The 13426-nt window shown below is 37.2% G+C and overlaps 1 protein-coding gene across 1 annotated transcript in view; it reads right to left on the bottom strand.

Annotated features, from left to right (window-relative positions):
- The window catches only part of NFXL1 (nuclear transcription factor, X-box binding like 1), a 54242-nt gene extending 41171 nt beyond the window's left edge, over positions 1-13071 (bottom strand). Inside the window, exons 1-8 of the mRNA XM_052642181.1 lie at positions 12828-13071; positions 9851-10024; positions 6064-6173; positions 4117-4247; positions 2518-2696; positions 2128-2289; positions 1926-2026; positions 1222-1336 (exon numbers count right to left, since the gene is read on the bottom strand). Coding sequence (XP_052498141.1) covers positions 1222-1336; positions 1926-2026; positions 2128-2289; positions 2518-2696; positions 4117-4247; positions 6064-6173; positions 9851-10024; positions 12828-13071 — 1216 coding nt within the window. The remainder of the gene's footprint in view (positions 1-1221; positions 1337-1925; positions 2027-2127; positions 2290-2517; positions 2697-4116; positions 4248-6063; positions 6174-9850; positions 10025-12827) is intronic.
- Between the last annotated feature and the right edge of the window lie 355 nt (positions 13072-13426).

Genomic DNA, 13426 nt, shown 5'->3' on the forward strand with positions numbered 1-13426 from the left:
TAACTACTGGAGTGCCAGGGAAGTCCCAAAGTTTATGCATTTTAAAAACAATTTGACACATGACACGTTACCATACTCAGGAAGCACATTTTTATGAGCTAACTACTTCAGAAATACTTTTCTAAAGAAATGAATAAGTCCCTGGAAACTACTAGGAAGAATTCTACAATATACAGAATTTAAAAAAAAAAAAAAGAAAATTGCTCTAAACAAGCTCATAGGATGAAAAAAAAAAAGATCTAGATTTTGAAACTATGAAATTGGCCATTAAGTTTATAACTAATGCTGGCAATAATCTCACAAATATGTGTGCTGGTACTGGTGCTAAATCAAGAAAGTGAACGTCAACTGAAACTCTTATATGCCTTTATCTCAAAGTAGTCAAAACTAAATTCACCTACAATCTAATACAGAATAATGGCAAGAGTTTATAACTATTAGGTTTCCTTCATGTGCTGGCCACTATCCTAAATAATTTATGTGCATTTTATCACTTAATTCTCACAATTATCTTATAAAGAAGGTACTACTATTATCCCCATTTAACTTGGGAAAAGTATAGTTCAAGAAAGTGGGATTTCAACCCAGATATGCCTAGTCTTTTTCTTTTTTCGTTTTTTTTTTTTAATTTTAGCAGAGATTTATTCATGCAAGGAAAGAAAGAAATGGGATCAGAGGAAGGAACTAAATCAGGAATATATCTTGCAATACTTATATTCATCACAGTCTTAACTCACCCAGATTTATATGTGTTGGCACGCTATTCAGAATGGTGACCCTTATATAATCAAAGATCATATTATTATCACTCTAGTTCAGTTTTTTGTTTGTTTTATCAGCATGCAGCGCAGGATATTGACATTTACTTCCCTGAATCACTTCTCTTCACTGGTCAGGGGTTAAAAGAATAGGGGAGTTGGAAGAACGTTCAGATGGAAGCTGAAGATACACCTTCAATGTGCTTTGATGGGTTGAAAAGAGGTTGGTCTGAGATTGACAAGACACCCATTTCAGAGGCTCAGGAAGTCTGGGGCCAAAATCTGAGTTCTTAATCCAGCAGGCTACATTGTCCTGTTACCCAGGTGTGTAGGTATCTAATATTGAATTTATATTATTATTGAAATGACATTATAGATTTCCAGAGAAAACTAATTGGGAAAATATAATAATTAGCATAACAATTAATCATAATCTGATTAAAGATTTTTTAGAAAGCCTTACTTGACTTCTGACACGGACAGAACCTTTTCCCAGATCGAGGACAATCTCCACAAGCACCTACATGGCAAACTTGCTCACACGTATGATTACCACATGGTAGTGTTTTCCCACACACCTAGAACATGCAATAAATGCTAAAGACTTAAAAGTTAACAAGACTTTGTATACATAATAATTTCTCAATCACAAATAAGCAACTTCTTTATATTCCTCATATTATTATGCTTTCTCTCTTACATCGGTATCATGAATGTGCATAAACACACACACACACACGTTTCTTATGTGCCAGAGTATATCTTTAAAATATAATAAAGGCAAAAGGAACATACAGTTTCATGTGGTCATCCACCAAAGATTTCCAATGGTACTAAAGCCACGACAATTCTAAGACAAGCTACAAAATCAACCCTACTTCCTCAAGTGGATTAACTCAAGAAGAGGGAAAAGAGAAGGAGAAAAAGCTAGCAAGAAACAGTACATATGTACTAAATCTGAAATTCAACAAGTTGCTGTTAATTTGAAAAAAAAAATTCTCCTGGTAATTAAAATGATACTAAGTTGAAAAGTTTCCTAAAACATGAATAAAATTCATCTGAGTTGCTGTTCTTCTCTTTTTATCCAACTAAACCTAACTAGCATTTCTAATTGTATATGCTTTGATAGACTTTAACACCCACTCCTCAAAATGCATACACACTTACTTGATCACAGTGCCACAGTGGACTTGCACAGCTTCTTTCAGCTACTCGTTTGCCACAGACACACTTTTGTCTACTAACTCTTGGACAGGGTGGGCAACTTCCTAAAATCAAAATGATAAATAAGCATGGAACATCATAAAAGCAATGGAGACTGCTTTGACTTCTGCTTAAGGCTGGAACACTAACACTTATGACCTTTTACCTGCATGACAAGGATTTTCACATTTATGCTGTCCACAAAGCAATTTCCGTCCACATGGCAGCTGACAGGACCATTCCTTAGCACTGCACCGGCGAGGGATAGGTTTTGCTTTCTTACAATAGCAAGTAGTTGTGACCATCTTGGGACAAGGGGGGCAAGGACCTAGAATCCAATGAAAGGAAAAAAAAAAATCAGAAGTCAAAAATTAAAATTTTCAGTTCCTACACCTATCAGTAATTCCTAACACTTTCCTGATACTTTAAAAGGCAATCCCTTCAAATATTTTCTTATGTACACTTAAGCTCTGGGTTCAACTTTCACAATGATTTTTTTGCTTCAATGTAAGAAATAACTACCCACAAACGACAAAAAATATAATATATAACTCACCTGGATGGCAGAGGAGTAAACACTTATGGCCACAAGAAGGTTTAAAATCTCTCTCACATACTTGGCCACACGAATGAGGCACGAGCCACGGATCTAAAGGTGGATCTTCCACTTTTCCACAATAGCAATAGTACCTACTAGGTGTGTCAGATCGTTTGTATTCAAACCTACATTTGGGACTACAAAAAATGAAATTCCTGAAGTTAATTTCATTTATAAAAGTGACATGAGATGGGATATAAATATACTTAACAATGGAGTACATACAACCAGTTAATGTAACCTCTGCTCCATCTCTATATTAGTAAGAAACAAGATTTTACTAAAATCAACTTCAACCATCTAGAATAGCTCTGTCCAATAATTTCCTGAGACGATGGAAGTGTTTTATACCTGTCATGTCCAACACCATAACCATTAGCCACATATGGCTAATGAGCACTTGAAATGTGGCTAATACATACAACTGAGAAAGAAACAATTTTTTATTTCATTATTTTTAAGAGTATAAATAACTGCATGTGGCTAGTTGCTACTGTATTAAACAACACATATCTAAAATATAGCTACACAAGAAAGCATCATTAGCTTTCTACTAACCACCTGAACTTTATTCTTGAGTTATTCATTCCAATTTTATAAGGCTCACTATTTTAAAAGTTTGGTTGGGTGGTCTACAAATAAGCAAACTATATTAGCAATAGCAAGCAGAAGAGAGGAATCAGGTTACAGGTAGGTAATATAGCAGCAAGAAACATGACAAAATCTAGAAGGGGAAAAATATTTGAAAATAAAAAATATTCATATTTAACATCTAATACAAAAATATATATATTTCAAATATGCCTAAGTCAAAGAAAAGTTCAAATACTGTTTCACATTCTCTGCTAAAACAGATTCTTACCCAGCAAGACTAAAATAAAGCAGTTTTGGTCCTAGAAGCCAAACTAAAATAATAGATGTAGAAAATTTAATGACATTGGATAACCTGAAGCTTTGATAGATTTCGAGGATAAAACTAGGAAGCCAATGATGAAAATGTTAGATGACAGTCTTGTACAATGTAATACTAAAATATACAAACAGGAGCTCCTGAGAGAAGCTGCAGAATTTCAATGGATTCTAGTCGATAACTAAGTGCACCAGCCCCAAGCATCCAGTATCATGCAGAGAGATGGTACAGGGAGGGAGGAGGGAGGGGGGTTCAGGATGGGGAACACATGTATACCTGTGGCGGATTCATGTTGACGCATGGCAAAACCAATACAATATTGTAAAGTAATTAACCTCCAATTAAAATAAATAAATTTACATTTAAAAACAATAAAAATAAAGAAACCAGAATGGAAAAAAAAAAGATAACTAAGACATTGCTTTGTGGTTGGGGGGGCAGGGGAGGGGGAAGAATCTAAATGATTTATTAGTTACCAAAAGGAACCAGTGCAATGGCGGGAGCCATTAGTAGGTTTCATATCTTCACAAACCAAATGACTACTTGAAGGCCAAGCATGGACAATGAAATTGCCAATAAAGCAACTTAAAAGCTACAATTTTCATTTACTTACTACTAAGCACTCCAACTAAATTAGAGAAAGTTACCAAGGCCAGGGATAATCTCTCTTTCCAAAATCATCATCCGTCAGAGAAGATACCAGAAACTGGCTGTCTTTAGCCCACTTCTGGATACAGGGCATGTGAAATATACAGAAACATCCTGAACAACTCCAAACCTAAGACAAAGGTATCAGAGATTAACAAACACAAAATGATTTTTCTTTGATAATTCCACAATACTTTAAAATAAGTACCATTTTCAAGAGCTAATTATAGGAAAAAACCTTCCTCTAGCATAATAGAAGAAATGTTCTTTAAAAAAATTAATTTACATGTAGAACACTTAAAAGAAAAATAATATTAACCATTCAGATTCATTCAGCTAGAAACTACTGCTAACATTCTGAAAAATCTCTAATATTTTTGTATATATTTCATACTTTTTAAAAAATGAGGTCATACTACACTTACTGATATGTAACTATAGCCTTTTTTTTAACATAGTATAAGCATTTACCCTTATCAAATATGTCCATACAACATGATATTTATAGCTGTATAGCAGGTATCACACTGATTTATATACTATAATTTAACAAATTATGGGTTGTTGTACATTTAGGTTTTTCTAATTGTAAATAACACCACAAAAGGAATCCTTAAACACAAGAATGTACATATAATCTCTGTTGCCCCATTGTTATAAAAAATCTATTAGCCTCACGATTAACGCTAAATTCTAAAACTTGGGTGAACAAAAAAACTTGAAAATATATATATAAATATCATAAGCTAGCAGAAGCACTGAAAAAAAGCTAACTTCTTAGTTTGAGTTCCCCAAAAAAAGCAGTGCCTAAGAAAAGAACTGTGATATAGAAGCAAAAGGTCAAGAGAGAGAAAAGAAAATGCAAATAAACTGCATATTACTCAGCTGATTACCACTAAGGGCCAAAGTTCAGTCCCGTTCGGAATGCTGTGAAGAACCACATAAAACATGCCTAGGACAACTCCAGCCCTAACCACTAGCAAAAAGGAAGCTGGGGCACTCATCCCCCAGCTTCCTATGGTAGAATGTTGCCCCAGCGGGCATTAATTCTGCCCTGCTTCAGTACTTCCTGCTGAGTTAGTTCCCAAAGAGAAAGCAGTGAAGTTGGGAAAACAGCATTAAACAGCAAGTGTTTAATGCAGAGACTATTCCTCCACTGCAGCTGAATTCAGAGTAAGCCAACGAGAAGCACTAAAGGCACCTGCAGCTGCTATGCTAACCTATCTGATACAGCTTAAATTTCTGGTTCATTCTACATGACCCATCCATTTCACATCTGACCACACTGCCCTTCTCTAGGCAATGGGGCTACAACAGCAGAGGATTAACTTGAGGTCTAAACGGTGAGTCTATCACACTCAGTCATCACTTCCCCTTAATTGCTTTATTAATGCTCTTTAAATTTACATATATATTAACTTCACCATTAGGCCATAGAATCTCTAAGTACATAAGTTATCTCTGAATCCATCTCTCCCCATTAACCCTAGCCACTTTCCAGAAGCACCTTCAACACAAGAGAAGCTCACTAATAAAACCATAAATGTCACTGCTAGGTTTTACTTCCTTGAAGGCAGGGAACACAACTATATTTTTTAAAACCTGGTGAAAGTAATGAAATATAGTTTAACATTTCAGTACTTGTGAATCTCTACAACGTACTGATGCTAAAAAGGCTTTATCAACATGACATATGCATTGAAACTGAAGATATTTGCTTCAGTTTTATAAATAGTGCTGAAAATATTCATTGCTCATTTAGAGGTATTTTTCTTTTAATCACAGATTCCCCAAAACTGAATATCAATTTATAAATAGAATTCTTAAATGAAACATTTTTGAACAAAAATAAGCAAAAAGAGTAATAAATGATTGCAAATTATACAGGCAAAATAAGATATTTGAGGGAGATGATAACATTATTTTAGATAAGGACAAAAACTTACTGCTTGGTTTCTCTTCACTGAAGCAATACAAATTAAGCATGTCATAGCCCCGGCTTGAAAAGCTTCATTTAAGTATTGTTTCGTTCGCTCTAATTCTCGTACATCTCCATCTTGAAATTTAAAAATTGAAAACTTAAGGTTAAGCAACATCTGAAAATAACACAGTCACCAACAACACTACATTACATGAGAACTGTCTGGTATTATCAATTGTTCAAACTACAGCTAAAAAAAGGAGAAGCTAAAGAAAAAAAGCAACCAGTGAACTGCCAAGAGGTCACAAAGTCCATGCATTCTATTTTGACCTTCTCTCAGAGTTTACCTGCTGTTACAGTCCTTAACAAATCCGGTGGGGGCAGAGCCTCAGGCAAAGGCAGCAAGATGCCAGGTAATAAGAGAAACCATACCTAAAGCGAGGTGAAAGGAACTGAAAAGCAGCTCAGCAGAGCCACTGAGCCTAAATATAAGCATATGTCCATCAATGTGTAAGTGCGTAAGAGTCTGTGTGTTACGAGTCTGTCTGACAAAAGCATGTTCTTAGTAAAAATCTGTCGAATGAAAAGATCAATCCAGTACAATAACCTTGTTTCATTAAATTATGCTATTTCTGCTTAAAAAGGAAGCATGACTTAGAAAAAAAATTACTACACTGAATTTTCTTTAAGCAATCATTAAGCATTTACTTGGTAGACACTGCACTATTTGTATTTCAGTAAGATTAAATAAGATGTTTTTAATTTCATTTTACAGATGAGAAAACTGAAGCACATAACATTTAAGTAACTTCGGTATGGCTCCAAAGTGAGCCCTCTTGACCACTATGCTATGCTGCAGCAACGGTTTAATACAGGAAGGTCCAAGAAATAACAGCACAATAAAAGGCAGAAAAACAACCCCAAAGCTCACATGACACCAAAAGGACAATAATCTGAGTCACTTTAGTGTAAGAAAAATAAACCTACAGGCCTTTAGTATAATAAAGATTATTCAATAGGGGTTAACCAAGTCTCCAAGAAAAGTACACTACTAGCATAAACTCTCATAAGTACAGAACATGGCAATAAAATTGTACAAGCCAAAATCTATGTCATCAAAAAGAAAAATAAAAAGGACACTTGGATAATTCTTTACTTCCTAAGACCATCTAAGTAAACACAAAAGTCACAAAATCTTGTTCTACCATACTATAAACACAAGTATAATTTAGGTTATTCAATAAAATATATATAAAATCACTCCCAAAACTATAAAATACTATAAACTTACTAAAGACAATTGTTTTGAACAAACATCAAAGTTTGATTGAGAATCCTTAAAAGCAGACTTAGTAACCATATTCTATGTATTTATTTTGCTCTTTGACATAGCTGGCTCTAACAAATGTAGAGCATTTTAAAATTTTATCTAATTTAACAGCTACCATGTAACACAGAAGATAAAAAGCAAGATGAATAGACTTTAATAGTTTAATCTTATATTTATAAAATTTATGTAAGACTTCTTTGAAAATTGTGTTAAAACTTGGCTGCAGCAATAAAGTATACTGCCCAAGATGTCATGGTGGCTAGGATGGCATTTGAAGTCATGCATTTTAACAAGATCACTCCGGCAACTGAAGAAAAATGACTGTGAGGAGGCCAAGCCTGGAAACATGAAGTACCAGAGAGGAGGTAGTTACAGCAGATGAAGCAAAAAATGACCTTTAGCAAGTCAATGTGCCCCATCTCAGCTTTCTCATCTTTAAAATAGTAGTAATAATAATATCTACCCCACAGAGCTATTATATGGATTTAAATAACTATTATTTAATAGCTATTAAACCTATTAAACAGCTGTAGGGGCCTGAATTAAGGTGATGACAGTATGGGGAAAGGTGGGGTGAATTTACGAAATTTAGGAAGTAAAACTCAGCAGGACTTGGTGACAATGAGATTGTGTTGCTTTGAAAAGTCAATGTTCATGCCAAGATTCAGAAGGAAAAGACTGTTGTGTCTGAAGAGCTGTCTGACATAGGCTGAGGGGAAGAGTGGGAGCAAATAAAATATACTCATGTCATGTATATGCCAACCCTGCTCCCAGATTTCTGCCTTAGGTGGGTGACTGGGAAAACTGTGGCACTACTAATTAATATAAAGAAAACAAAACAATAAAGAAGTTATCTTTCAACATATGTTTATGTTTCCATAGGCCAGCAAGACAGCAATACCCAACAGGAAGCTGACCATTAAAGTCTGAAACTTGACATCAAAGTATAAAGGCTGTGCTCAGGCAGAAAAAATCCAATTTCTTCGGTTAAGTTCTGTTGTTCAATTCACTAACGCGAGATGGGAACCATCTCATAACTCTGGCATTTACTGTACCAGTCAAGTTTCCTGACTTTGGTAGAGGCAAAGTACAGAACACAATGGAATGGATATCAAAATACTTATGGATTTGACACAATACAACATTAACACTTTGAGATGAAAGCTGGGTTAAAAAAGAACAAAACTCATATATGATAAAAGTTTTCTAAACACTAGACAGAAATACTCAGTTATACCACTGGATTTCCTATTTAAAAATAACACCTGTACCGAGAATGGTTTAAGTGAGGTCTTCTTGAAGGAAACCTTAAGTTACTTTCTATGAAGTCCTTCAAAAGCAAGAAACTTCAAGGTTCCTCTTTACCAACTTTTACCTGGCTGAGCCAGACTTCTTAGTCAAGCTTCCTAATCTTAATTCCTTGCCAGATATAGTAAATTCCTTGGAAACCATTTTGATGATATGTACCCAGGCTCATGATGCTACCAATATACTCAGCAAACAACTAATGTGGATAATACATACAAGAATGCTTCCAGCAATGACTGTAAGTATAAAATGTGGAACATATAAGAGCACTTCACTGAAAATAATCTATTTCTACACTTAGTACCAAATCTTCACAGCAACATCACTTTGCCCCTTGCTCTCATAAACAAATGTGGCTAAGTAACCCAGATATATACAACATACAATGTGACTGTACACACTGAACCTGAGGAGACTAAGATTTTTTTTTTAAAGCATAAACATCAGAAGTTGTAAGATATAAAATAAAGGAATAAAGTCAAGAAATGAAACTGACTCCAAGATACATTTAACATAATGAAAAAGAAAAAAATGAAGAATCAATTTAAAGGAGTATTCAAAGTCTTCAAGTGCAATCAAACCGTCATCAGGAACAACTGGACCCAACTCATCTCTCAGGGAAGATTCCCTATTGCCACTACCCAGGCATACTAATGAGATGCCAATTAAACATCAAAGAGAATTTCTAAGGCTATAAAAGACATTGTCATCCTATTACTGTGATAAAACATACAACTCAAATAGTAAACAGAGAAGGCAATGGCACCCCCTCCAGTACTCTTGCCTGGAAAATCCCATGGACGGAGGAGCCTGGTAGGCTGCAGTCCATGGGGTCGCCGAGGGTCGGACACGACTGACTGACTTCACTTTCACTTTTCACTTTCACATATTGGAGAAGGCAACCCACTCCAGTGTTCTTGCCTGGAGAATCCCAGGGATGGGGGAGCCTGGTGGGCTGCCATCTATGGGGTCGCACAGAGTTGGACACAACTGAAGTGACTTAGCCACAAAGGCAGCAAACAGTAAAAGGTTTAAAAATTCAACTCCACAGCACAAGAATGTTCATTCTTAAGATACAAAAAGTATCCCACACAGAGTAAAGGTGTTACAAAAAGTCAGGAATATATTTTTCATTTGATGTAAAAATATCAAAATGTAAAAGCTCATACAGTACCTGTCTGAGTAGTATAAGTTATAAACGTATTAGCAACTATTTTTCCTCTTTTTCCTTCAAAATCTTCATCCCCTTCTTCTTCAGATGAAGAGCTAAAGTGTCCTTCAACAATTTTTTTGGCTGCAGCCTGATTAGCCTTCTTGATTTCCTCAAATTTCTTTTGAGACATTAGCTCTGCTTAATAGAAAAAAAATGTTTTTCATTTCTGCAAAACAATCTCACAAAAAGCAAGACATGAGATACCAACACATTATTAAAATACAGATTTAAAAGTCACCTTTGGTGCATTCTATTTTACTGTCATCTATGAAAAAAAGTATTTGCAAATTTCTTATCATATAGGTAAAGAGAATACCACAATATAAACTTTCACTTTTGTTAAATATTCTGCTAAATGCAACAAACTGTTCTAGAGTGACTAACAAATCAATTTTTTAAATTATAAAGGCATGTTAAAGTATCAAAAAACTGGTGATCAACCTCAAGACAAGGACATTAACAAAATCAAAGTAAGATGTTTAAAAATAAATGGTAGGAAGGTTCAAGAGGGAAACGATACACATAGTTGATTCACTTTGTTGTACAGCAGAAACTAACGCAACAATGCAAAGATATTATACTCCAATAATGAAAAAAAGTTTTACATGAATGGTACACAGTGATTCTTAAGAGGTGGGAAACATACCCACAGGGAGCACATCAGAATCAGCAAAGCCAGGTGCTTTTTCAAATCATCTTCTTCCATACTACAAACCCAACATGGCCTGGTCCACCAAACACTTAGCACAAGCAATATTCACTGTGTACCCACTACGTTTACAATTTGCTGGTTAGAAAGCACAAGAACTTTTTTGTCTTTATTAGCATGTGGTCACAAAACACATTTACTGAACATTAATCCCACACAAGAAGTGATTGAACGTGGCTCAGACAGTAAAGAACCTGCCTGCAATGTGGGAGACCTGGGTTCGATCCCTGGGCCACAAGAAGATCCCCTGGAAGAGGGCATGGTAACCCATCCCAGTATTCTTGCCTGGAGGCTCCCCATGGCCAGAGGAGCCTATCGAGCTACAGTCCATGGGGTCGCAAAGAGTGGGACACGACTGAGTGACTAAGCACAGGAATCCCACACAAACATGGAATCCCACTGCTAACATGGAAAATGTGCTTCTCACAACTTCATTCCAAAAAGAAATGTTAAATAAGTTTTGAATTAGTTCCATTATTCTGTTTAGCAATGTCTGTACTTCTGACTTTGTTACTTGCTTAAATAATGCAAAAAAGAATTAGACTACTTCATAGCACATTCCCAATGAGACTTCAAACTCCTCAAGAGCAAGGACTATCAGAATTCTCTGCAAACATTAATAAACTCTTTGGACAGCAACCACAGTTCAAGAAAGGAGCCACAAACATACTGAATTGATCTTAATTCTTTAGTGTCTTAATTCATCAGCGCACTAAGAAATGCACTTTATGCTTGAAACTGATGAGTCACTATTCATACAAATTTTCCTATTTTAGGTGGTGTATTTGTATTTAATGATGTTTTATCTTCATTTTCCTCATGAAATGCTTTCCTTTTCTTATTGCAGCTGGCTTGGCTGGGAACTCCTGGATATTTCAAGTAAAACTGGAGGAAAATGTACAGAGCTTACATAGGAATCTTTGAGTGCTAGTAGAAAACTAATTGATATAAGATATATGACTCAAAAATTTTTTAAAGGTTGAAGCAGATATAATAAAAACATTCATAACCTGATCAACAGACCCAGATCAGATCATCTCAAAGACAGCTGACAAAGAAACCTTCCCATATATTATTTCTTACAGTCAAACCTCAATTATCCAGTTGAAGGATGCTTGCTTTTCTCTATCTACAAAATCCAAGGAAGTTCACCAAAACTGTTCACAAGTCTCCCTCTTGCATACCTCACTACCACCAATATCATACTCTAACTCACCACTATCATAAACTCAGAATATCACCTAAATTTTAAGTTAGATGAGGAGGGAAAACATTCAGAAGCTCAATTTGCTCCTCCACCTAAAAAAATATATTTTGAAAAATACAACAATAAAATGATTTCCAGGATTATTCCCTGATCCCTCTGCACTCGTTCACTACTGTGGACAACTGAAAGCTGCATGTGTGCACTCCACCAAAACACTGCTTTGTTGTTCAGTCACTAAGCTCTTGGTGACCCCATGAACTGCAGCAAGCCCGGCTTCCCTGTCCTTCACTATCTCTGAGAGTTAGCTCCAACTCCTGTCTCTTGCCTTGGGTGAAGGATATTGACAAGCTGAAGGAGGCCACACCAGATATATCCAGGAAAGGACATGAAATTTGTGACTAGGAATTTGTGACCCCAGTAGAAAACAGTACCACAAAGTCAAGTGCGTACAGGACATAGATAATTAAAGTTACTAAACTAAGTAATCAAACAAAGATGGAAAATGACAACCAGTTGGAGACAAAATCCGAAGGGGAAAGCCTAAATCCAATCTAAAAGGGACTTCTGTAACTCGGCCCAGCCGACTGTTGCCACGCATAAAAGTACCAAAGCCACAGTGTTTTAGAAGAAAAGTTACTAACCGGATTTTTATGAAATTTTAAAAAGAAAAACCAAAAAACTGCCGGCAATCAATTCAGATTTAACGCACTGTGTTAACCAAACTATATGCTATATCAGACCGCTGGGCTACGATTTGCAACCTTAGGGATTCAACAGACAAGAGTGAAGGGGAAGACTACGGGACGGAGAAATAACAAAGATTAATATCAATTAAACTGATGATGAATAAGGTGTGATGGGAATTGGCCTAGAATGAGCAGCTGCCTGAAAGCTTTGAGAAGTGAGGCCAATTATAAACTCCCGAAGGAGAAGGAAAGTAGTGAACGCCGAGGCAGCTCAGACTAGGAAGTGCCTTAGGAGGTGGGCATTCAGGTGAGCCCGAGAACAGGAGCCATTCTCACCACCGGCCACGGAAGTCTGCGACGCTTCAGACCCCGCGGGGCTGCGCCGCGCTGAGCTACCTGCAGCCGCAGGGGTGGCCGCTCCTCCGGGGCTGCGGCCAGGACCAGCAGCGCCCACCGACCCCTTCTCCCGCCCTCCTCCGGCGCCGCGGAGATGGACTCCATTTCCTGAGGAGGGGGCCGCAGTGGCTCGTCCTCGGGCTCGGCCTCGACCACCGGCCACCTGGCGCCAGGAAGCTTCCATCCCTGCAGAGGGGAAAAAAAAAAAAAAGTGGAAGGAGCGTGAGGGCTGTGGTGCCGAGGAGTCTGGGGAAAAGGACAGTGAGGGAAACCGAGATGAGGGTGGAGTAAGGAGGGTCTCCGCCGGACGGGGTCCGGATTTGAAAAGGTCGAGGCCCTGTCTCTCCCAGAGGGCGAGCCCCCACTACGCCCAGGCTTTGGAGATGGCTAGGAGAGGGAAAGAGCTAGGCAGAGAAATGGACTGCAGAGCAAGGCGCATACAGCCACGGAGAAAGAGTCGAGGGAGAAGGAAAGAGCCTCCTGGGCCTCAGAGTAGCGCGGTGATGGGAGAACAACCGACTGACCCGGCGTATCCCGCC

The sequence above is a fragment of the Budorcas taxicolor genome, chromosome 6 (genome assembly GCF_023091745.1).
Source record: "Budorcas taxicolor isolate Tak-1 chromosome 6, Takin1.1, whole genome shotgun sequence".
NCBI lineage: Eukaryota > Metazoa > Chordata > Mammalia > Artiodactyla > Bovidae > Budorcas > Budorcas taxicolor.